Source organism: Trichosurus vulpecula, chromosome 1 (genome assembly GCF_011100635.1).
Source record: "Trichosurus vulpecula isolate mTriVul1 chromosome 1, mTriVul1.pri, whole genome shotgun sequence".
Lineage (NCBI taxonomy): Eukaryota > Metazoa > Chordata > Mammalia > Diprotodontia > Phalangeridae > Trichosurus > Trichosurus vulpecula.
Genome location: NC_050573.1, coordinates 345,933,843 through 345,961,568, shown reverse-complemented (window position 1 = coordinate 345,961,568; position 27,726 = coordinate 345,933,843). Strand labels below are relative to the sequence as shown.

Here is a 27,726-nt window from a genome sequence, read left to right as displayed (position 1 = left end):
ATATATGAAGAGGCTTGTGATAACTCGCTCATCTTTTCCCAAGCAACCTCAATCTTCATCTTTCCACTGTTTTTTCTTTGCCTTTTCTGCAGTTGTCCTCTATTAGATGGTTCTTCCACACTTTTCTAATATAATGTGTCTATTCCTAGGGAATCAGAATTTAGAAGCCCCAAGCAATAAGGATTGATGCTAGGAATTGGTTTCTTGTCCCTGTCGATTCCATGCAATGTACTTTGACAGCTACCAGATGATTCATGAAAGATTAGAAAGAAATCAACACAAATGCCTCATGGAAATGGAATTCCTAATCATCAATATCATAACAGTCAGGTCCTGGTGAAATCTGCCGACTGGTTACAATTCTAGTTCTTCTGTGCCCTAATCCTTGCTCTCTGATATGCCCATAATAACAACAACTGTTAAAGGACATGTTAGACTCTAACTTTAAGTACAACTTTTATGAGACTTCTTTCTTATAAGCACTGTAATAAAATAAAAAGATCACTGGCTTTGGAATCAGAGGACATGAGTTCAAATTCCATCTGTGACCTTTATTTTCTATGTAACTTTGCTTAATTCACTTAGCCCAACTGTGCCTCAGTCTCCTGGGCCAGATGATTTCTGAAGTCCCTTCCAATTCTAGATCTATGACCCAATTACACATGAGTAAAGCCTAGTTCAATTCTCCCTTCAGTCTTTCTCCAGGGACACAACTCAGAAATAGCCATGTCATTCACAGTCTTTTTTTCACCTAATTTAGTTGATTTACTTCATTCATGCTGATTGCTAGTATATTAGGGAACCCATGTAAAGAGCAAACTTGTAAAGTCTGAGCCCAAGTAAGAATGGATTGCTGCTAATAGGGAGGAAAAAACCAAAGATAATTCAAGAAACAATAACACAAAGATTTAAAGATTCAAACTGTCCTCAAGATAGAGGTGCTCATGGAACAAGCTATGGTGGAAAGCCACAGAAGACGGGAAAAACTTCTGAGAATAAATGACTGAAATACTAAGATTGAAAGAAAAGCAATGAGCCTATTTGGAATGTCCATGTTTAATTTCTTTCAATAAAGGGAATTACCCTCAATTATATGATAGGATATAGTGGGAAAGAGAACTCATCCACAGCCTCCAGAGCCTTCTGACTTGTGCAGCTCTTATGTTGGATGGCAAATAAAGTCAACTGCTATTTCTTCATCCCCTCAGTTATAAAGAGGAGATGCTTCTAGTGAGGCTAGAGGCCCTTGAAAAGGTTAAAAAATTATCATTTAACCACCATACCAAGTATTATTCTTTTGATAGGGAAAATCACACATTATTAATTTTTTAAAGGTAATTAGGAAAGATAAAATTGTAAATACAGTCCCATAAAATATTTACTTATGGAATTCCAAAGTGTGCCAGAATTCTACCTAAATATTCTTTCTTGAAATGAACTTATGAATCTTTTTTTTCCTTCTTGATTACCTCTAATTATCAATTAGCTTTACTTTCCTCACTTATGCATAGCTGGGCATTTGTTCTAATTCTCTAACTCACCACTGAACATACAAGGATTTCTAGGGATATAGGAGATAGAGAGTTCAGTGTGACAAGCAGAATATTTTTATTAAGTTTAATATTTTCTGAATTTTCACAAGGATTTCAAATATTTATCAAAAATTCATTTGATGCTGTCTTAGCATACCTTTATGCTATATGCTTATTCTCTCTCTCCTTCTCTTAGTCTGTCTCCCTTCTTCCTTCTTTTTCCCCACCTCCTGTCTTCCCACTTATACAATTAGTAAAAGATTTAAAGCAAGAATTTTGAAACCTGAATTCCCTAAATAATTGTCTCAATCTTTCATTTTGCATATATATGTATATAGACACAGTATTTTATAGATCTATATGTATGTTGCATTCATATTGTCTCTACCAATTTCTTACCTTGATTGCTTCTACAGAATCATATTTATCCAGTTTGTTGATGTGGTTAGTTATACTTGTATTAAGAGGAGCTGGTGAGACTGGATGGATGACAGTAGCATCATGGGCCTGCTGCTGGTATCGCTGGCAGTATGTGTAGATGAGCAGAGTAAGGAGGCAACCAAGAATAGAGCTGCTTAATCCCACTGCAATCATATGGAACATGTTGAACTCTGAAAAGCATATAGCCGAAGCAATATTATATTTCATGCAGACATGTTGTGTAAAAGCTCAAAGTCCTCAGATGACAGAAGCCCGGAGGCTCTCCCAAAATAAAAGAAATTATAGTCTCTTCCTTTAAAATGGCTTGCTCACCAAGACTGCTTCCTGCAAGAGCCAGTATGTTCTAAGCCAATGCTCTTACGGATTATAATCTGCCTTTTATACACCACTGAATATTTAACATCCTAGCAAAAATCCCTCTTTTTGTAGCCTTCATAAAAGAACACTCCTTTTTTTTTCCTAGTGTAATAACTCTGTATTTATAGAGCTTCTAAGAAATGTGTCTTTTCCCTCAAAGTATCATTTATTAAATCTGGTTAAGAAAATGTATTGATGACATTGAACAAAGGCATTTAAATTTTCATGAAAAGCCTCCTTTTAGTTTTGTATTTTAATGTAAATTCCCCCAAAATGAAAAGCTGACAAAACCTATTTATGTGGAATAGATTTTCAACAGATTTGTATAGATTCTGGTGCCTTATCCCTTTTTAATAGCATCTGATTTTTTTCTTAATAATTATATTTATTGGACTATAAATATTAACCATTTCAGCTATTATTAACTCACTTGTCCTCATCTCTGTATTAGAACTGTCTTGAATCATAGTTAAATAACAAAACAAGGTCTCTGAAAGAGTTTACTAATAATGCCAACACTATTAAAGGGTCTGATAGATTTCAAGCTGGTAAAAACCTTTTTAAAACATTATTCAGATGAAGATTGGATATGTGAATATTACATGTAATAAAATACTGTATCATCCCCCCCCAATATACCCACAGACCCCAATTTATCTGGAAACTGTTGGCAAGTGATTCCCTGGCTAAATCTTCCCAACTGATAATACACATTTTAAAATCAGATCAATATAACACTGACCCAGCAAAAGACTGAATTCTGGAGTCAGAAGACAAGTTTTGGCTGGATCTTGACCCTTACTTTATGACCCTGTTTAAGTCATTATTTTTATAGTCTATTTCCCTCATCTGTCAAATGGGGGTGGGGTGGGGAAGACGAGAGTGTTGGATTCAACTGCAGAAGATTGTTTTGGGGAAAGTGCTTTGTAAAGGACCAAATGTTCTATAAAAGTGAGCTATCATGATACTTTTGAAGCTAGAAATACTCTAAATACTATGCCATTGTCACCTAAATTGCTTTAAGGAACAACCTCAGATAGTGTCTATAGCTGTTAATTTATTGATGAAAACATGGAATTTTCATCTTAGAAGTGAATCTGGGTTGTCCCTCCCATGCCAGCAGAGGAAAAATCTGCAAAGGTCTCAGGAGTTCAGCAACTAAGCTATATTTTCATTAGGTATCCCAGAACCAGGAAGTAACACAAAGCTCGTTAGTAGAACTGTGTTTTGGTCCTTAGATCTTATGCTTATTTGTATATATCTGTCTAAGTCCTTTAACTTTTCTGACCCTCACTTTCTTCCTAGACAAAAAGGGGAAAAGTGTCCTTCTACCTGCCTCCCAGGAAAGAAACTTATGTAAATGTGAGTGACCCAGCTTGTTCCTAAAGTCTTTCAGATTCAACATTAATGTATTCTTTCCTACATTATTCTCCCTCCCAAAGTGATTCAACATTGGACTCTCAACAATCCACCAGCTTTAAAGACATAGGAATAGGTAACCTAATTTTATTCTGGGACATTTTCTGGGCTGCTGAAATTTCTAACATGTTTTGGAAGGGAATTCTATATATAGTGTAGAAATGTATGGTTCCATCTTAATCCAGTAAGGTTTTGAGTTTTGAGACTTTCTCTGCCTTTGACTGAGATTGGAAATTGAATAAATCATTTAAATTCCACTTTACTCATGGGAAATCTAACTGAAGGCATCATGTATTTACAAATTGTTTCCCATTAACACAACTGCTGACTCAGAGGGAGTCTAGGGCCTCTAGAGTATCTCTAGAAACTTAAAGTCTGCCTTTCTTAGCCAACAGGAATGAAAGCAAAAAGGAACCCATGGGAGGAAAAATGGTGTGGTAGAAAATCTAGAAATGAGTGAATCTGACATTAATAAAGAGTAAAAACTTACCACCACATCTTTTCTCTTCTACACTACTGGATCTTGCTACAGATATTTCTGAAAGAAAAAACAACATATAATATATACAGTGTTTTTCTGTTGCATGTAAAAGTCACTTTAAGGAAAATTTTAACAATTTTGATTACTATAAAAACTACCCTTAATACAGAGAATCCTGGAAAGGATGCACAAGATTCACTTTATATGAAAATTATAAATTATGCCTGCTTATCTTTTTTTGCCCTTTGGATATTGTTTTGATTTGCATATGGTTTCTTTGGTCATCAAAAATAATTAATGAGACTACTTTGACTGGAAAAAGTCTAGTCTATCAGAAAGATCAGATACTTGAATACTTTCCTTTTGGCTGAATATACAAGATTAACTTCAAAACAATCCCAGAGTTTTTGTTGGTTTTTCTGCTAAACTGTCCATCACCAGCTGTGAAACTGTAAAGAGTCATAGCCTGTCAATTTCTTGCCTTAGATCTCCACTTTTATATAAAACCCAAATTGCCATATTTCCTGCAGTGTGGAATCAATCTACAAAAGTTCAAAGGAAGACATTACCAGCCCAAGTAAAGGAGTTTAACATTTTCACTTCCTTCTTTATGTAATGTCACATCCAGAACCACAAGTGGGGTATCAATAGGATTAGAAGCTACTTCACTATTTAAATGCCCCAAAGGGACAAAACTATTGAAGGAGTTCTAGAATATTCTATAGCCATTTTTTCATTCATTAGAAATGAAAATTAAAATTCTGATTATATTAAAATGAAGAGTGGTGGTTCTGTATCTACAATGTACTGAAATGTTGAATACTAAAAATGATGGTTCTTTCCCAAATAGGATAATCTTAGTCATATACATAAAGAAAAAGCAAAAACATGATGCATTAATATAATATAATCTTGAAATATCACATTCTTATTCCAAAGGTTTACTTATATATTGGGTAAAAATATCATATACGTATGTATGTGTGCCTATGGATAAATGCATATGTATGCATGTGCAAACATGCATATGTTTGTGTGTGTGTGTGTGTGTGTGTGTGCATGCGCGTTATTCTCAGAAAAACAGTATAAAGGACTTAGTCTATTCTCTAATACAATTGCTCAAGGCAGTGTGGTACAGTAGAATGATAACTAGATTTGGAGTTGGAAGCCCTGGTTTAAGGTTCAAGCAATATCTTTTACTGTGACTTTGGTTTAATCACTTAAGCACCTAAAGCATTGGTTTCTTCATCTGTAAAATAAGAAAGTTGGACTAGAAACTCTTAAGTTCTAATTGTTTGACTCTATGAATGTCGTCTACAAATAGTAGTGGCAATTTCCAGCTTCTACAATTTAAAATATTTAACTTAGTATTAATTTAAATGATTAATATTAATAAATATTTATTGTACAGCTAAACTATGCATTTGATACATCTTACTTTTAATCAAGAGTGATTGTCTTTATTAAGAGATAAAGTAATATAAAATACTGTGCACATATCTAGCTATATATGTGTATATGCATATACTATCACACACGTATATACATATAACTTATACATAGAAATTATACACAAACTATGACAGTATCTCTATCTCTCTATCCATCTATCTATTTATCTATCTTCTTATCTATCTCCATAAGTTGATGGAACCATTGTCACTTTTTGTTGATATCTCTTAAAACAAAAGAGATTTCAGACTTATCAATCACTTCATGTTTTATAATTAAAATTTATTTGTTTCCTTTGATAGATATCCTTAATCTTACCTGGAATGAAATTGGAATCAAAAACACAAGACCGACTTTCTGTGGTATTTCCAGAACATTGGTTACCCACAGGAAATAAAATGATACATTGACGGACCCGGAACTGAGTGCCAGAAGAGTCACACTCAGACCAGTCTGACCAATCAGACCAACTATCTGCAAGAGCCAGAAGGAGAAAAGGAAGAGATAGGAAATATTTCACGTTAGAATCTAATCCACCAAAAGAAAAAGTGCAAATATATGTGTCTCTAGTAAGAAAATCCAATTTAACGTTAAGGCCAATGAACAAATAGCAGCCATGGCTTCTAAGCAAGGCCCTAAATAAATGTGTTCCACACTAAATATAGGTTTTTATATACTTAATTTTTTTCATTTTTCTAATTTACTTAGAGTATTTTCATTTGTATTTGGACAATAGTACAGTAATATATTTGCCTCTGCAATTGTTAATGTGTAAAAACTGTCAGTCCTGTGGCATAAAATAAGCAACATACCCTATTGCAGGGTATGTTCATATATGAAAAGAGATCAATCCTTCAGAATGTGCTGTCTAACAATTCCTCCGGAACTAAATTTCAATATCAAGACAATAACTCTTTGTTATGGAGAAAGCTTTAGGAAGAGAATTGAAGTTTTCAGACACCTCAACAGCCCTTATCTTTAGTTATAAACAATAATTCCATTCATGTAATGTTGGAAAGTCTGTGCTATATGTCAAACAAACCAATTTTTCCCATTTCTACATTTAGGCCACTTACTCTAAAACTCCCAGTGAGTAACTGGAGCTCACAAAAATAGAACCCTGATAATGGTCAAAAGTCAAAGGGATGTTAAGTCACCTATTTAATATAGAACATTAGCTGGTGGTCCTAATGTTAACTATTTGGAAATGAAAGAAATGATGCTAATTTTGCTATCAATTTAAGCTTAAAGAATCAAATCTTGTGAATTAATTCTCATGACCCGAACATCAATTTTTGAGACAGAAGTTCCACAAAATTAAAACATTAAAAATATTAACTCCTTTGCCCTTCTGAATCATTGGAAGGAAAAAGGAAAAGGAAAAAAGCAAGGAAAAAAAAGAAATCTAATTTTGCCTTTGACACTTGGAAATAAGGCAAAATGTCTGCTCCAAATCTAGAAGGAAAGGACTTAATTTAGTCCTGCTCAGCTTCATGGTTCTTTTTTGTTTGTTTTTTTTTTCCATAAAAAATTCTTTCATAGAATCCCTGCTATGTGTGTGGTACTGGGATAAAGAAAATGACAATCCTGCTCTAAAGGAACTAAAAACCTAGTATGTAAATAAGGTACACTAAAAAACTATAATCTTAGAGTTTAATATACACAAAAGGAGGGATGAAACAGGCATGACACATGAGGGTACAAGAAGGACCACCTCTAGCTGGTTATAATATGAAAGAAAACATTTCTAGATTCAGAGTAAAATGCTGGGAAACAGAAGGTAAAATTTTTATGGTGAACTTTCTACATATCCTAGAAATCAAAACAAAATCTTTGTTCATATATTCCTTGATATAAATTAACTAAGAACTACACTAGCAAGTCTTCCAGGTTCAATGCTTCCAATACACAACCTTGACATGGCACATCAAGCCCTGACAATGCTTCATGGATTTTAGCAACAAAAATCCTGTGTGTTTTATTTCAGATCATATCTCTAATTTCTCTTTTAATTTCTTCAATATTATCTATTTATATCTATATTTTTACTATATTTATATTATTTAATATTATCTATTTTAATTCTAATTTAATTTCATATTCTGTCATGATCTTGTTATGCTACATGTTTTCTTCTCTTTTTATCTAACTGGATTCCCAAACTGTCCAGTCATTGCTCTTTAATGAAGACTTCATACCTCTTATACTTTAGAAATAATTTTATGAAAAAGACAATAAAGAATCATTGAGAGGGGCTTCTAGGTGGTACAGTGGATAGAGCACTGGCCCTGGAGTCAGGAGGAACTGAGTTCAAATCTGCTTCAGACACTTACTAGCTGTGTGACCCTGGGAAAGTCACTTAACCCAAGTTTCCCCCTCACCCCTCAAAAAAAAAAGAATCATTGGGCTAACTAGATTTCTGAACATTTTTAAATAAAAAAATAGATCATTAAGATTGGATTGCATGGATGCCCTCAGTATCAGAACTACCTTAGTTCCAGTCCTCCCTCTGAAATATCAGTTATGTGACTCTGGGAAAGTCATTTAACTTCTTAGCATCCTAAGGTTATAAGTTACAGAATACTTGCCTATCTGTGTTATTAGAAGTCGTATTTCTTCACCTGGAGCCCATACATAGGTTAAATTGTAGGTCTGGAGTCCCCTCCTCCCAAATCATTGAAAAAACAATAAAAATAAGAAAATTTCTGAATGCTTTTATATGGGAGGGTTTTAAAGTGAAATGGAGTTGTTAATGTTCCTACAAAAGAGGGAAGCCGTGAAATAACAAATTCTGACAAGAACAACGTTATTGTATACAGTTAATATAACATACAAATATAAGTATGTGATACTGAATTTCTTAATCTTCTATTATTTACTGAGTTGTGGATAGTGGTATCCAGAACAAATAAATCAACACCAGTAAGAAGAGAACTAGGTTAAATGTTTACCTGGACATGGTTGCGTGTTGCAAAGAGCCTCTTCAGTATGGAGTCCAAGGCATATGTCTCCTCCGTATGCTGGGGCAGGGTTTGTACATGATCTGGTCCTCATATAATGCCCACCTCCGCATGTGGCTGAGCATTTCGACCATGGCGACCAACAAGACCAAACGCCATCAACTGTGAAGGAGACACAAAAATCCGAGTTGTTATTTTTCCAATTCAAGTGAATAATTTTTTTCTGATTCATCCATACTTCAATTCACTGATTTATTCATTTTCCTCATTAATTCCACAAATGTTTATGGAACATCTACACTCAGAACAACATTGTTCTGGTTTTTAAAATATACGTATACATATGTATACAAATAAATGGACATATATACATATATGCACACATATGTAACAAGAAGCTTAAACTTAGGTGGGAGAGATGAGAACTGCATATATGAGAATAAATCAGAAACAAAAAAACTCTCTCAATATTCTTTGTTATATGGCTCACTAAAATTAGAGTACACCTACAACTATAGAATGGAAAGCTTGATTCGGGTACACACAACCATAGATACAGAGTGATGCAGAGGAACATCAGAGTTCCTCTCATTCAACAACCTAGTCTGAGATACGATTTGAACATGGGTATTTTGACTCCTGAGCCAATGATAAATGCACTGTACCACAATCTCCCTTCTCTTCTGAAAAGATGGCAGAATAAGTAGGTAGGAGAACTAATTCAGCTTATTGAGAAATGAGAGAACCCCAGAGAAACAAAAGCAGAGAAACAGGTGGCAAGTAATGGACAGAAATTGGAAGAAGTCGTCAGCCACCACGATTTCAGATCAGTGGTACTTAACTAGTCAGTATGATCAAGTCGCACGTGTAAGGTTCCTCATTTAAATGTAAGCTTTGTGAGGGAAGGAATAGTTTCATTTTTGCCTTTATTTCCTAGTACTTACTATAATCCCTGCTTCACAGTAAAAACTTATAAAAGCTTACTGACTGACAAACAGAAGAACAAAATCTGCTGGGGAAGTGTCACTTTATATGACAAGAATCGTTATAAACAAGAAAATAGTGGAAAATATGTTGAGGAAAGGTGGAGAAGATTTTTAGAGAGCTGTCTCATATTATATACTATATTATGATCCAAAAGACTAGCAATATAAATATTAAAAATCACAACAGCTAAAAAATTCAAGAAAATTGCAAGATATATCTTCCACAGCTCTAGAGAGGTGGGAAACACATAAGAAAACATAGTATAAAAGAAATCATACAGGTATAATTGACAATTTTTATTTGAAAACTTTGATAGCAAAAAATCAGTACTACTAGAAGAAAAAATATAGATATGTAAATATTTCATTAAACATTTCTGATAAGTCTGATATTTGAAATCTGTAAGAGCCATTCCATCTCCAACAAATACTCAAAATAAATAATTTTCAAAAGAACAAATTACAAACTATCAATAACTATCTAAACAAATGTTCAAAACTACTAAAAGAGAAATGAAAATAGCATTTAACTATGCATATGTCTATATGTCGAGAGATAGATCTATGTACAGATCCATATGTGTGTATCTGTATATACATACATACACACATATATGTATCAGATGTAACCTAGAAAAGATGGAGGAAAATAAATACTGCAGGGGTTATGGAAATACAGCCATTCTTATTTACTAATGTAGATATGTGAAACTGTGTAAGTAATCCTGGAAATGTTTTGAAATTGTATAAGTTACAAAATTCTTCATATTCTGGAATCTGTTTTCCAGTATTGAATTCATAGTGACAATGAAGTTAACATTGCTTTGATAATGAGTTTCTCAGGACATAGGCTAGTCCTTAGGCTATATACAGAGCATTTCCAGGCTTTTCTAGCTTCTTAGGACCTGCAAGACTTTTATTTAATTGACAAAGACATCATTCAAGAGTCTAGAATCACATCCATGCCATGATAACAAATCAGAGTAGGACTTTGGTGAAGGAGGCCATAACACATGTACCTTTGATTATATATGACAGATTAGCTTTATCTAGTACATTCAAATATATATACATATATACATACACACATATATATCTATATTCAAAAAGCACTCTCCTTAGATTTAAGTGAGGCAGAGAGGCAGAACTGTACAAAGTCATCAGCCTCACTCTCTCCTCCAGTCATTGAAGTCCAGTGTCAAGACAAAAGTAAGGAAAACTCTTCTAACGTCAAGCCACAGCAATACCCAGTCAAGATAATAAATAAATTTTATGAAATGAATTTCTTCCTCCTTAAAGAAGTGACCTTTGCCAGAAATTCTAGAAAATAATAGTAGCTCACAAACATCATAACAAATTTTAGTGACTAAAGATATTCTAGATAGAGTAATGTATTCACATCTGGGTGCTCTAATTTAGAGAACACCATGAGAAGTGTAAAAGAATCCAGATTAGAGGAAACAGAAGTGTGAAGGGCCTTAAACCACGGCATATGAGTCCTGCTTGAACTAAGTATGTTTGGGCTGAAAAAAGAAAAAGAATGAGGTATTTGTATGTGTTTTTGTGTATGCATGTGTGTGTGTATCTGCATTAGGTAGACCTTACAAAGATGATAGAGATATATGATATTATATGATAATGCTTATGATAGATTAGAAATGCACAGGATGAGGTTTAGTCATGTATTCATTTTAATGAATTCTTAGGGCCAGTCCTCATAGGGAAGTGGGGGTCATCTTGATAGAAACTTCTAGAGGGATTGATGATATACCTGTGGGCATGCTGGATAACATACACATTGTCATAAAATAAGGATCAGACAAAGGCAAACATTTCTTAATAGTTGTAATAGGGGATATAAATATTTTCTGGTTCTTGCTATTTGTACACAAGGACACGAATCTGTAGTTATTACAATAGTAATACATACAGACTGAACTTTATTTTTCTTAATATAGTGAAAGATTACCATTGCAAGAGTTCACTCAGCTACTTATCATTGCCTTTATAAAGCAAAATCATTAGCATCTGAAAACACTTTCATAACAGAATGTTTTCAGTTTATTGACAATGGAACTAAGTGAAAGAGAAGAAACGAACAAGATGTCCATGTGGCGTATATTATTGTGGGATTAAATTGAATAATAGGGGGGAAATGACAGAGATTATTCAAGCTCCCAAAATTAACTGTGAGCCCTTCGAAGGGAATTGTCCCCCCATATTTCATCACAGAGTCTTGCACATAGTATTCAACCTAATTCAATAAACATCTATCAAGCACTGTGAAAGGTACTCTGCGAAGCACTAGGCATGAGTAGCCACTAAATAAACATCTGTTTAATTGAAGTGAAATAAGCTAATTGAACCGAACCAATAATTGTAAAACTAGACATAAAACTAGACTCTAGCCAGTGGCATAAGGAGACAGTAGAGAACAGGAAGTTGCTATGATTAAGTCCTACTAATCACCACAAGGGAATTTCAAGGCAACAAAAGCTTTGGAATGACTAGTGGACACTTCAACATAAAGCAAGATTGCTTTAATGACAAAAGGATACAATCAGCCTTGGTGGGGTGGACGACAAATAAAAATAAAACGTAGAAATATCAAAAAAGCAGAAAGACGGAACAAGTATAAGAATACTTTGTTTATATACACCTCAGATAAATAGAATAAAGGAACAAGAGAGAGAATATCTCAAAGAAAAATTTTCAAGGACATGGGGAAGGAAAGAAAGTTAAGTATTTTGAAAAACTTCAAGGTCATAGTAGAAATTGAGAAAGTATGTTAGGTTAAGGTTAGGATTGGATAGCTAGCTTAATAACTTAGCTTGTATTCCCTACTGATCCAAACCAATGAAAAATATGGGCAAGGGAAAATTAAAGTTAACAATTATAACCTTGAACATGAAAGAATTGACTCATAATCCAACAATAAACTGCCTAAAGGGAATATATCTAAGATAGAGACACATAGATGAAAGTGTATATAGCCAGTAACAATAGCACATACTATGCTTCACCTGATTAAAGCAAAAAAAGAATAGATATAATCCTGATATTGCAATAGCAAATTAAAATTATAAAGTATTAAAAGAGATAGGTAGGGGATTATATAAAATAGGGACAATATATGAAATTTAGCAATGAAAAAATCAGTATTAAAATTTAATATACCTTGTGATATAGTAACTAAAATTTTAAAGTAAAAATTAACTGAATCATGAAAGGATTTGGACAGATAAACACTAACGGTCATCAATTTTAGCACCTCACTAAAAAGTGTGATGAATTGAAGCAATGAATTCTAGTGGTTTCTGGAACAAAATACAACTACCCAGTGTGGTTAAAGAAAGAAAGAAAGAAAGAAAGAAAAGAAAAGAAAAAAGAAAAGAAAAAAAGGCACTCTGCAATCTGGCTACCAACTTTCACAAACTTATTTCACATTATTGCCTTTTAGGTACTCTGTGCTCTAATCAAATTGTACTTTACTGATCAAGTCATCTCCCATCCATGAACTTCATTCCTTATTCACTTCTGCTCTTCAGAATTCTTAATTTTTGCAAGGCTCAGTCCAATACCACCTTCTGTTTGAATTACTTTGTATATGTTTGTCTTTGTATATGTTGTGTAGACTGTCAATAGAATATAATTTCCTTGATGGCAGGAAAAGGGTGATATTTGTCTTTGAATTCCTAAAACCAGGCACAGTGTTATGCACACAGTAGGCACTTAATGTTTGTTGAATACATTGCAACCAGAAAGAAAAATAAACTAGAAAGGATTAGGGACTTTAATATAAAAGGGGAGATTTGGAAGGTTTATGAAAATAGCTAAAGGGAGATAGAATTCTCTTTTTACTAAAAAAGATGGAACATTTTTAAAAAGTTGAATATGCTCTAGAGGTTAATCGATTATATGTGATATCAGAATAGCAGGAGTTTAAAAAATTACTTTCAAAATTAAGAGGAAATATGATAAAAATACAACCTTAGATGGTAAATAAAATGAATTGCTAAATAATACTAAATTATAAAAAAGTAAAGAAATTATAGACATATCAAAATCATTGAGATAAAGCAAAATAACTTCAGAGGCAAATTCATATCCCTGTGTGCTTGTATTAATAAGATAGGGAAAGAGCACGAGAGCAATGAGTTGAGTTTCTAGTTTAAAAAGAAAAGAATTTCAACAAATTAGTATTCTCAAAACATACCCAAAACAGAAATCATCAAAATTAAAGGGAATATTTATAATTTTAAAAATGAATTAACCAATAAGAGGTATTTTAAAAGTCCAATTATATTGATAAAGAAATGCTAATTTCACAAAATCCAAGATTTATAAAGGATTTTAGATGAGATCTGGTGAATCTCATGCTTGCCTAAGAATCCTTTCTACAGTATCTACAGTACAGTATCTACTGTCTTCTTGAAGCTTTCCATTGAGAGAGAGCTTACCAGTGCTGAGGCTATAAGTTGCACTCCTGGGGACCACTATTTGTTAGGAAGTTTTGTTTTTGGTGTTTGTGTATATGTGTGTGTATATGTGTCTGTATGTGTGTGTGTGCATGAGTGTGTGTTTTAAATCAAACTAAAATTGGATAATTTACAATTTCTATTCATTACCATTGGGCTGCTTTTTGACAAATGTTTATACTATCCAAAAATTACAATATTAATCAAAACACCAGTGGGATGCTTCAGATAACAATAATGATTATGATAGCTACCATTTATATAGTATTTACCACATGCCAGGTGCTATTCTACCTACTTTATAATTATCTCATTTGGTCCTCACAACAACTCTCCAATACAGATGCTATTATTATCCCTATGGAAACGAGGCAAACAGAAGTGAAGTGACGTTACTAGAAGCACTCATCTAGTAAGGGTCTGAGGCCATATCTGAACTCAGGTCTTCATGACAATAAGGCTGGTGCTCTATCTTTTCATTTAGTTAGCAGATACTTGCTTGTTTTTTTGTTGTTGTTGATGTTCAGGTTTCAGTCATGTCCCACACTTTTGGACCCCATTTGAGGTTTACTTGGCAAAGATACTAGAGTGGTTTGCCATTTCTCTCTCCACCTCATTTTACAGATGAGGAGCTGAGGCGAACAGGATTAAGTGACTTGCCAAGAATCACACAGCTAGTAAGTATCTGAGGCTGAATTTGAACTCAGGAAAAATAAGTCTTTCTGACTTCGGACTCAGTACTGTATCCACTGTGCCACCTAGCTGCTATGATGACTAGAACCAGAATATAACATAGTAAATTGGTGAAGTGGAATAATCATGATGTGGAATCAAGTACATATAGTAGACTAATATTTCATAAACCTGAGATCACAAACACTTGGAAAAGAATTCTATATGAAAGAAAAACTATAAGAATAATTGGGTAGCAATTCATCATAAAATAGGAGTTGGCATATACACACACACTCTTGTATATGTACATATATACACACGTATATATGTACATAGATGTATATAGGTATATACCACTAAGTGACAAATTTCTTATCTTTTAAAATTTGAATACAAAGCATCATAAGTGTTAGAGCATAATGAACTATCATATACAATTGTGGAAAGACAAAATAACTGTTCATAACTTAGTAATAGATTACAGAAAAGTAAAACCTTTTGCACAAAAAAAGCAATGTATTCAGAAAAAGAAGGAAAGAAACAGATGAGGGAAATCATTTCAATAAATAGTACTGAGAAAAGTCTGAAATCCAAACAAGGAATTTGTCAATATTTCTATGAATAAGAATAACGTTTAATTGATAGTCATTTGCCTAGAAAGGTACCTCTCGAAGGAAAATACATATGATCAATTGCCACATGAAAAAAAGTATTCTGTATTCTCCACTGGTTAGTCTAGTACTGAACATGCAATAGGTTTCAGAGCAATGAGTGTCTAGCACTAAGAAGGTGATTATTAAATGCTTATCTATTTATACTTGATGCAGTATTAACTATTGATCCAGTTGTTGCTATTCATCCAAACAGACACTTGCTACAGCAGGACATTATCCTCTTCATGAAAAAAAAAGAGTTGGAAAAGTGTGCATGGTCAATTGCCACATTAAAAAAAGTATTGCATTCTCTAATAATCAAAGTGATAACATTAAGATACTACTTTACACCCACAGAATTGGCAAAGATATTAAAAGACGCTGAAATTTGATGCTGATATGGCTGTGAGAAGAAAGGCATGCTAATATATTAGAGCATGAATTGAATCAATCATATATATATATACATATATATAAAACTTTGCAGCATATGCAACATATATAAAACACATATAAATGCCCTGCAACATATATAACATGTGTATTATATAACATTATGCATGTCACATTATATATAACCATATATGTATTATATAACATTTATACACACATACTTTGCAAACCATAAAGCACCATATAAAAGTTAGCTATTATTATTAGCTAGCTATTATGTGTCAGGAGAGGGCCTGTACTCCAGGTCTTCTCAACTCATTATTTACATCTCAACCTACTATGCCTCTAGCTAGTAATATAACTTCGCTTATTATGATAAACTAAAAACAAACTAATAGTCTAATTCTTGGGGAATTGATGAATAAAACATCCTATAGCAAAGTAATGTAATAATATTATAAGAAATGATAAATGCAAAGAATTATAAGACAGATATGAAGATTAATAGGAAATAATAAAGAGTAAAAAACAGAAAAAAGAACAACATAATGATAACTATATGTACATTAAAACAATAACAGCAATGAAAGCTCGCTGAATTTTAGAAAGGGTGAAGGAAACAAATAGAACAATTTAGTTGCTACCTTTTTGTTTTATATTGCCATTATTGCTTTATTTTTTAATGATCTGCAAATAATCATATTTCAACTTTGTATAATCATTTTTCTTGCTTTTATTATTCGTTTTCTTATTTTATTTTAAAAATTGACTACCTTTTCTCATAAATGATAATTAAAACTTAAAAAAACTGAAAGGACAAAAAATAAAGGGAAAAACAATCAAACTGTTCCCATAGGTTGATTTTGTAGTCATTTTGATAGTTCATTTTGTTGGTAAACATTAGCAAGGCTATCCTTACACATTTAAAACAGTACTTTTTTTTAGTTATTAATAAGGTGGTCAACACTATCTTACCCCAAATTTGTGTACAATAAGTAGATTAAGAGGCTTTGATGAATTTTCTTACAACCAAGGATGAGATAATGATTGGTGGTATAGTAGCAAGTTTGAGATAAAACATAGAATATTAATAACCTCTATGTTACCTTGCCCTTTGCCTTTCTTTTCCCTCCCCCAACATATGTGTGTGTGTGCATGATATACATACTGACTAACAGCTAATATTTTCTGTCATCAATAAAGAATGAGATGTCCCTGACGTTTTTGGCTAAAAGTTTAGTTCACTTGTGAATTCATTCAACAATCATTTATTAAATACTTTTTTGATTCTAGCACACAAAGTAAGGTGGCAATCTGACCATGTATTCTTATTTATATTTCATCATCATCCCCACAGAAAAAACAAAGGAAAAAACCATAGCTGACATAGGCAGTCTCACATGAGGTACTGAAACTGTTACTTAGACCAATCCTTATCATGGTTAGACTTTACTTATAAACTTTTCCTCCATATATACTTCTACATTTATACTAGAATTCTACACACAACATTGTGTTGCAGGTATGTAGGGGGAATGGAAGAGTTCTGAAGCCAGAATGAATGTAGCACAAGTAAATGTAAGGCAGTCCTTGAGGTCTACTGGTACATCTGCAGCCATGATACAGTTGCTAAAACTTTTCCATTTGCAAGCGTCTAAAGAAATATTGCATGTCATGATGAACATTTCCTCTTTCAATTTAGATATCCTCAGGGCTAAATTTGTGGGAAATGGTTCCTTTCAATAAAATGGAAAAAAAATCTGTATTGTCTCCTCTTCTCTTGCTTGATGGAACCAAAGCAAAAACAACAACAAAAACTGTGTGTTGTTTTCTGAGTCTTCCACATTTCTCATGGGGTCCTTGAATCCTGGAATATCATTGACTTCTACCTCCCATCTGCTAGTCTAACCTTAATGCAGAATTCTCTCCTGATTAGAGATTTTGATACTGTAGAAATTATCTATATTAAAAAGGTGTTCTCTCTCTCACACACACACACACACACACACACACACACACACTCTCACTAACTCATCTGTTATTAAATAGATAAGTTTTAGGTAGTTGCCTACCTAAAGAGAAACTAAGAGCTAAGAGAAGTTAAATAAATTCCCTGTAGTCATAGAGGTAGTAAGAATCAGATCTAGTGTTTGAATTTACTTTTCTGTGAAGCCAGGTCCAGGACTCTATCTGCTTTGCCTCAACACTGCCTTATCTAACTTCATTTAAAAACTTCTTGAGCCCACCCTATAGACCTAGCTTACCAGATAAAGTGGATTAGGCAATGTCACCAGCTATAATTTCCTTGATGAACAACTTCCTTACCCTATAATTTTTTTATTTAATATTTTTAGTTTTCAGCATTGATTTTCACGAGATTTGAATCACAAATTTTCTCCCCATTTCTACCTTCCCCCCCACTCCAAGATGGCATATATTCTGATTGCCCCATTCTCCAGTCAGCCCTCCCTTCTGTCACCCCACTCCCCCCATCCCTTTTTCCCTTACTTTCTTGTAGGACAAGATAGATTACTATGCTGCATTGCCTGTATATCTTATTTCCTAGTTGCATGCAAAAACCTTTTTTTGAACATCTGCTTTTAAAACTTTGAGTTCCAAATTCTCTCCTTTCTTCCCTCCCCACTGACCCTCCCTAAGAAGACAATTCAACATAGGCCACATGTGTATCATTATATAAAACCCTTCCACAATACTCATGTTGTGAAAGACTAACTATATTTTGCTCCTTCCTATCCTATCCCCCTTTGTTAAATTTTCTCTCTTGACCCCGTCCCTTTTCCAAAGGGTTTGCTTTTGATTACCTTCTCCCCCTATCTGCCCTCCCTTCTATTGTCCCCTCTTTTTATCTCCATCCTCCTTCTTTCCTGTGGGGTAAGATACCCAATTGAGTGTGTATGTTATTCTCTCAGGTCAAATCCAATGAGAGCAAGATTCACTCATTCCCCCTCACCTGCCCCCTCTTCCCTTCCTACAGAACTGCTTTTTCTTGCCACTTTTATGTGAGATAATTTACCCTATTCTATCTCTCCCTTTCTCCCTCTCTCACTATATTCCTCTCTTATCCCTTAATTTGATTTTATTTTTTTAGATATCATCCCTTCATATTCAACTCACCCTGTGCGCCCACTCTCTCTCTCTCTCTCTCTCTCTCTCTCTCTGTATGTATATATATATATATATATATATATTCCCTTCAGCTGCCCTAATACTGAGGTCTCATGAATTATGCACATCATCTTTCCATGTAGGAATGTAAACAAAACAATTCAACTTTAGTAAGTCCCTTATAATTTCTCTTTCTTGTTTATCTTTTCATGCTTCTCTTGATTCTTGTGTTTGAAAGTCAAATTTTCTATTCAGTTCTGGTCTTTTCACTGAGAAAGCTTGAAAGTCCTCTATTTTATTGAAAATCCATATTTTGCCTTGGGGCATTATACTCAGTTTTGCTGGGTAGGTGATTCTTTGTTTTAATCCTAGCCTCATTGACCTCCAGAATATCATATTGCAAGCCCTTAAATCCCCTAATGTAGAAGCTGCTAGATCTTGTTTTATCCTGATTGTATTTCCACAATACTCAAATTGTTTCTTTCTGGCTGCTTGCAGTATTTTGTCCTTGATCTGGGAGCTCTGGAATTTGGCGACAATATTCCTAGGAGTTTTCTTTTTGGGATCTTCTTCAGGAGGCTATCAGTGGATTCTTTCAATTTCTATTTTACCCTCTGGTTCTAGAATATCAGGGCAGTTCTCCTTGACAGTTTCTTGAAAAATGATATCTAGGCTCTTTTTTTGATCATGGCTTTCAGATAGTCCAATCATTTTTAAATTATCTTTCCTGGATCTATTTTCCAGGTCAGTGATTTTTCTAATGAGATATTTCACACTGTCTTCCATTCTTTTCATTCCTTTGGTTCTGATTTATAATATCTTGATTTCTCATAAAATCACTAGCTTCCATTTGCTGTAGTCTAATTTTTAAGGTAGTATTTTCTTCAGTGGTCTTTTGGACCTCCTTTTCCATTTGGCTAATTCTGCCTTTCAAGGCATTCTTATCCTCATTTGGCTTTTTGGAGCTCTTTTGCCATCTGAGTTAGTCTATTTTTTTGAGGTGTTCTTTTCTTCAGTATTTTTTTGGGTCTCCTTTAGCAAGTCATTGACTTGTTTTTCATGGTTTTCTCACATCACTCTCATTTCTCTTCCCAATTTTTCCTCTACTTGTCTAACTTGCTTTTCCAAATCCTATTTGAGCTCTTCCATGGCCTGAGACCAGTTCATATTTTTCTTGGAAGCTTTTGATGTAGTCTCTTTGACTTTGTTGACTTCTTCAGGATGTATGTTTTAGTCTTCTTTGTCACCAAAGAAAGATTCCAAAGTCTGAGACTGAATCTGAGTCTGTTTTCTCTGCCTGGCCATGTTCCCAGCCAACTACTTGACCCTTGAGTATTTCATTGGGGTGTGACTGCTTGTAGAGTAGAGAGCACTTTGTCCCAAGCTTGAGGGGCTGTGCTGTTGTTTTAAGAGCTTTTTCTACACTGCAAGCTCTGCCACACCAGCGCTCCTCCTCCCCCAAGAACTGCAAACCACCAACCGTGACTCAGATGTGAACAGGCTCTGTAGTCCTGCTCTGATCCACCCCTTAATTCCTCCCACCAGGTGGGCCTGGGGCTGGAAGCAACTGCAGCTGTAATTCTGTAGCTGCACCATCTCCGCTGCCCCTGTGCTGGGGCAGTGGCCGAAGTGCAAACTCCTTTCACTCAGTTCCTGCAGTTTTTTCCCACTAACCTTCTCTGTTGTCTTTGCTGTTTGTGGGTTGAGAAGTCTGGTAACTGCCACAGCTCATCGATTCAGGGCACAAGAGCCTGTTTCACCTGGCTCCTAGTCTGATTGGTGCAGGCACAGCCCACGCCAGCCTCTGCTGCCTCCCAGCTCAGTGCGATCGACCTTACCCAGCGACCATACAGGCTGTCCTGGTCTGGAGCCCTGCTTCCCTCTGCTATTTTGTGTGTTCTGCAGTTCTAGAATTTGTTCAGAGCCATTTTTTACAGGTGTTTGGAAGGTCCTGGGGGAGATCTTTAGGTCAGTCCCTGCTTTCTAGCCACCATCTTGGCTCTGCCCCCCACCCTATATATTTTTAAGAGAAAGACTGTAGTCTTCTATGTGCCCAAATTATTCCTTCCTAAAATATTGCCTTTCAGGAAAATGTTTATCCTCTTTTAGACCACTTACTCCATTATTACTATAGGTCAGATGACAATTTCCTCATAGCCTGAGTCATTACATCTTCCTAATTTACTGGCTATCAGTAATGAGAAGACTCAACATTAAATATAAAATTAACACATTAGATTTCACAATGCCATGTTTCTTTTAAAGAGCTCAAATCAATTTCTCATGACCTGTCCATTTTATCCATATTTCTATAATAATTTCCAGGAAGATAGCAGTGACAAGTACTTTTATTTTCTTAGTAGAGAATATATGGAGGCACTGATGAAGAGACTTGCTCAACATTATGCTGTGAAACAGAAGATGATCAAGGATTAGAAGAACACAAATTCTAGGATCCCAACCTAGTGCTCTAATGTTCCAGTGAGATCCAGAAGCCTTAAACCCCATGGGCTAGTCCACAGGGAGAATACTTGAAGATCTGCATTGTGTGAACTATATAGTGTGTCCCAAAAGGCATAGTGTAGTTTGAAGCCTTTGAGACATCAATAAAAGACTTTTAGGACTTGCCTTTTAGTTGTAGTTACTGGTTTTATCCTTTTAGAATGTCCTTGGATTAATGAGTTTTTCTGAAGAAAAAACCCAAAGATTTCAAAAGTAAATTTCTGAGTACTTGAGACTTAAAATAGATACTACATTTGAGTCTGAAACTACTAACAAGAACAGCAACAAAAATAACAAAAAATGTACTTCAACAATATGAAGTAAATCAAAACTAAGCAAACCCTATTGTTATCAGAATATCCTTCTTCAATATCTGTGTGCCATGAATGCATGGTATATGACCTGTGTGTGGACTCTTCTACTATGGAGAACATTCCAGGATTTGGTGTTGATCTTTCCTTTACTTGAAATACTAATGTAACAGTCTCTGGCAAACAAATTACTTCTTTAAAATTTTAGTAATCTGTAATTACACTCATATTGGTATTCTCTCTACCTATGCAAGTTTGAAACCTTATATGATTTATTAGATGATCTTTGAGAGTTTCTATAGCCAAAAAATTAATCATCTTATGATTAACAGAGAAATGAGTCTGAGAACTTAACTAGGCTGCCTGGAGCAATAGACACATGATCAATCAATCAATGAATCAAACAATAATCATTTATTAAGAACTTACTATATGCCAATCATTGTGGGATATAGGGCATACTATTCCATCCCAGAGCCTGTACTAAAAGTCTTTTTAGTTTGTTTGGACTTGAAGAACTTTACAACCCAGAGGCATCACCTTCAAGAACTCAGAGCCATCTGCATGCCACGATGAGCTCTCAGAGAGATTATACAATTTAGCTTTTAATTAGAGTTGTCCAATACTGTCCTCCATCTTTTTTCTTCCATGAAAGTCTCAGCTCCCCAACCAGATTGTAGAGTTCTCTAATGAAATGACTATCTTTGACTTTTCTTATATTGACAATATGTTGCTTTCAGTTAGAACCTTTTCCTCCTTCCTGCAATGTTCATCAAACTAGCACTTCCAATTGAACAAGTAAATATTGAAGAAATTAAAAATGCGTAATATTAAAAAAAAACTCGTTATTTGGCACATAGACTGACACTCTGTAGATACTTGTTGGGTTAACAGCTGGTTCTTAAGAGCTTATATGTTTGCCTCCCCAAATCTTGATGAAAAACCTGAAAGTCTATCTTCTACACATATCCTATCCAACATGTATTTTTTCTCCTACAACTGTTCTTCCCAACAATGAAAGACAATTATAGTTAAATTTGATCAAAGGGGTTTATGCTTGGTGCATTAGGTTTTAGAGGGAATAAGTAAAAATCTGTGGTGGATTTTATCTTTTTTGAATGTTGCTTAGCAACAGAGGACCATCTGTTTTCTCTTCCTTTGTTGTGTAGGAACTGAAGTGCTTATTGCTGAATTAGGCTTGTATTGAGGAAACAGAAAGATCCATGGAGAAAGACTAAGAAATATTTTAATTTTTATGAAATCTGGTTTTACATCTAGGAACATAGTTTTGATGAACACCACAGGGAAAAATATTATTACTATGGAAAGAAAAAGCCTTTTAAAAATTTTGAGACAAATATTATTATTGTGGTTTATGATGGTAGCTCAGAATCTAGTTCTAGAAATTTCTGATGAGTCATCATTAAGGAGTTTGGACTTACTTATCAATATGGCTCATTCAAGGAGTTAGCATTAGTATTTATTACACATAATTATTATAAAATATATTATAATTATAAACTATCAGCTATTAACATTATTAAAAATCATTTTTCTCATTTTGTTTGATGGAGTTCAAATAGAAATAATTGAAATATAGATCTATTATTCTTCTATACTTAATATTATGCACACCACTGCATAAGTGGAGAAAACAGCTGCTTTTTCTAATGGAATAAAATATTGGGATATACATGCATTTTGTTGACATAATGGTTGAGTTGATAGAGATTTTTGGATATTAGCTATTGCTTACTTTTGGTTACTTTTGACAAACCCGGTGGAGTATACCTGTTGTTTAATACTGTTTGGTGAAGTAGTGTCTATTCCAAACATCTTTCTGTAGGTTTTTGACCTGCTTACCATATATTATACAACTATTTATTAATCTTCTTCCTTCTTTTTTGGTGTGAGGTTAACCTTTTAAGAATTTACTTAAGTGATGGGTCCTGTGTTTTGCTAATATTGTATTTTTTGGGGGGTGGGGTGGGGGAAGATACTTTCCAAATGTGTTATGGTCTATTTTATGGTTAGAACACTGATTTAACATAGGCATTAATAACTTCAAACATGATTCTTCCATGAAGCTTTGATTTTAGAATGCCAGTAGGACATTAATCACATTCATTTATGTTCTTTTTAACATACTTATGCTTCATGTATCTTGCTTAGAGGAGACAAAGGTATTTATAGATATCACTTACATCCCTTGGTTCAGTGTGGCCTCCAGATTTAAGCTTGAAGTCTTGGGTCTCTATCTTTTCTTGGTGCATGTTAAGAATTTTATATTCATCAAATTCAAATGACATTTTGCTATAATTGGAGACAAATTTCATATGAAGGAGTTATTTAATTTTATTTTCAGTGAAGCTATATAATTTGATATATATCAAGTAATTAATATATATATTCATTTGAATGATATACCTTAGGATCTATACTTAGTTTTATTTAGGAAAGATGCCAGATAATTTTAGGCTAGGCAGAACTATAATGAGTCCAAACTGACTCACTGAAAAATATCATATTTCAAGTTAATTTCTCTTGACATTATTGTCCTGAGGGCACGTTCTGAATAAAGAAGACTTACCCTAGCGTTTTCTTTAGGTTTTGGGATTTTTTATGTTTTTGTAGTCCATGAGTGAAACGAATTCGAAGGATTTGTGATAATTAACAAAGGCGGTAGAGATATTATAGCACTTTGGAGAGCCTTTTTCGAAAATTGCTAAAGCAATAATGCAACTGACACCCATGAGACTTATTCACATAATGTTTTTATTTATTAGCCGATATTCTGTTTTCTTGGAAACTTTTAGAAATTTTATTAGTGACACAATCTCTGAATGCATTTTATTTTATTTTTCAAGGGAAAAGACAAAGTTTATTAGGGATTCACCATAATGGGTTGTCTCAAGAAATCCTACCCTTTGTAATGCCTGTTTTCACAAGGGGGCCAGATTCAATCTATCTGAGCAAGATTGAATCTGAGTGCCTTCATGGAGACAAGATGGAGATTATATACACAAAGATTGTGGGAGTGATTGGGGGGTGGTCTGGGGTGACTAGAGGAGGGGTTTAGGGAGGGTCTTGAGGAGGAGTCTAAGGAGGACCGAGATGAGGTCAGACTCCAGGGAGTGGGATGAGATCAGACTCAAGGGTGGGGAAATAGCTGAAAGCTACCTGGACAGACAATAAGAGAGCTAGGGTAACTGGGCTAGGGTATAGATGTTTTGATCAGGATTAAGGGTGGGCTAGGCTAGGTGGAGATTTGGGCCTAATGATAATGTAAGGCTTATGGTCATAGGGGAAGGCCAGATCTAGTTGGAAGATTCAAGGAGAATTCAAGGGGGCTCCCAGAGACTGTGCCCTCATCATTCCCCCCTCAAACAAATGGGACCCAAATTCTTTTGGGATAAAGGGCAAAGGCCTCAGCTTCTGAAATTTCTTCCTGCTGGCAAGGGGTGTAGAGCTGTCCCTGCCTCAATGGGTTCAGTTCAAGGGGTACATAGTCTGAGCAGTCATCTGGTAGTTGATGGTTTGGAGCCTCCCAGTCTTGGCTGGAGAAGAACTTGAGATGAGCAGTATTCCCAGTCTCAGGGAACCAAAAAATGAAGAGTCCAAGAAAAATGATGATGGCAGGGAACTATATGTTTCTAGGGGTGCTCGAGACCCCAAAATACCTACACTCTGGGTCCTGCTGAAAGAATTTGACTCAAGCTTTCTCAGGCAAGGGAAAAGACAAATTTTATTAGCGATTCATCATAATGGGTTGTCTCAAGAAATTCCACCCTTTGTAATGCCTGTTTTCACAAGGGGGCCAGATTCAATCTATCTGAGCTAGATTGAATCTGAGCCCTGCATGCATTTTATAAGATACACAAACATTCAATTAGCCTACATTTTGGTGGTGGGGGTAGCTTGATGGTATTCTTGGTAACAGGTGATGCCTTCTATTAGGAAGGGTGGGAGCAGGTTTGTATATGACAGAAAGTTGGCAAAGTATTTTGCTAGTAATCAATGAATAACTGTGAAGATTTTGAATCAACAATCATGGAAATTATATGGTCTTATAAACCCTAGAGTTTAAGTCTAATGGATCAGAACTTTATTATATTAATGGTATACAAGCTTTATTTTTCTTGTCTTTTTAAGCCTTGTTTTTTTATTACTTTGAAAGGTAGAGAAAGGTAACTACATAAATATTTATTTAGATAGAGCTTACTTATACTTTAAGTAGACTTAATGTCCTAAATAGTTTAGCTATATCTATTTTAAAATCTGTAATCTACATTTAAGCCATGACAAACAAAATTTTAATATAATATATTTATAATACATGAGTGTTATTTCCATAAAGAAGCAAAGACTATTTAGCATATGTAATATTTATTAAACTTGGGACTTTGTAGCATGCATATGGTATATTCTATATAAAGAGGCTAAAACGCTTGTAGATAAGTAAATTTAACTATAAGTATATAGAATGCCTTTGCTCAAATTCAAAGGATCATTCAGTACCTTTAAAAAAGCACACTATCTGTAACCACAGATAGATTATTTGGTTTATTTAACTTGAATTTTGGTTGAGTTGGAATTCTTGAAATCCAAAAGATGAAGATATTTTCCTCATAGTTCTCATTCAGGGCTTCAATCTCCCCTCTATTTTTTTTTTGATTTCTCAAACCTCTGTAGTCTTTTGTTTGTTTGGTGTTTAATTTGTATTTGTTGTTTTGTTTTTTGCACTATACTATCTTTCTGTATTACTTTAATCTTTTGACCTTTGATTTCAATTGCTGATTAAGAGAATCTAGAATTGTTGATATAGTTGTGTGTTCTGCATTACTTCACATATATTTCTTTTTTCTTGTCTTTAATTAAGGAATATGAATTTCAAACTTTCTATTGCATGTATCAACTTGATGGTCATGCAAACCTTCAGTCTTTTTACAGATCTATAGCTCTCTCAAGTTGCTGTCATGGTGGTATTTTAACACTTCTCCTTAGGGCTACTATATATACTGCAAAATGTTTTAAGAACCATAATACATCTGTAGAGAACTTTATTATCATAAAATATTGTAGGTATATGATTTTCTTTGATTCTCACTCTTGTGGCTGAGGTAATACAATATCCTGCTTTTCTTACACTTCAATTTTTATTTATTTTTAACATTCCTTTCTTTTTAAATCTTGAGCTCAAATTCTCTCTCTTCTGCTCAAACCTTCCCACAACCAATGAGAATGCAATTAATATGATATTATATATGAAATTAGGCAAAAAACATTTCCACATCAGTGGTATTTTTTAAAAATCAATAAAAAAGTGAGAAAAATATACTTCAGTTTGGACTCAGAGTTCATAAATCCTCCCTCTGGAGATAGATAGCATTTTTTCATCCTGAGCTCTTTAGAGTAGTGTTGAATTACTGTAGTGATCAGAGTAGTCAAGCCTTTCATACTTGCTCATCATAACAGTATTGCTGTTAATATGCACAGTGATCTCCTTTGTACTTCACTTTATATTAGTACATATAATTCTTGCCATGTTTTTTTCTGAAAATACCCCCTTGTCATTTCTTTTTATTTTTTTTAAATTTATTTAACATATTTAGTTTTCAGCATTGATTTTCACAAGAGTTTGGATTACAAATTTTCTCCCCATTTCTACCCTCCCCCCCATCCAAGATGGCGTATATTCTGGTTGCCCTGCTCCCCAGTCAGCGCTCCCCTCTGTTACCCCACTCCCCTCCCAGCCCCTTTTCCCTTCCTTTCTTGTAGGGCAAGATAAATTTTTACACCCCATTCCCTGTGTATCTTATTTTCTTGTTGCATGCAAAAACATTTTTGTTTGTTTTTGAACATCTGTTTTTAAAACTGTGAGTTCCAAATTCTCTCCCCTCTTCCCTTCCCACCCACCCTCCCTAAGAAGTCAAGCAATTCAACATAGGCCACATGTGTAT

General features: G+C 34.3%; 1 protein-coding gene across 1 annotated transcript in view; it reads right to left on the bottom strand.

Moving 5' to 3' along the window:
- SEMA5A (semaphorin 5A) overlaps positions 1 to 27,726 on the bottom strand; it is a 464,624-nt gene that overhangs the window by 5,172 nt on the left and 431,726 nt on the right. The window contains exons 17-20 of the mRNA XM_036757261.1: positions 8,634 to 8,804; positions 6,001 to 6,156; positions 4,240 to 4,287; positions 1,932 to 2,143 (exon numbers count right to left, since the gene is read on the bottom strand). Coding sequence (XP_036613156.1) covers positions 1,932 to 2,143; positions 4,240 to 4,287; positions 6,001 to 6,156; positions 8,634 to 8,804 — 587 coding nt within the window. The remainder of the gene's footprint in view (positions 1 to 1,931; positions 2,144 to 4,239; positions 4,288 to 6,000; positions 6,157 to 8,633; positions 8,805 to 27,726) is intronic.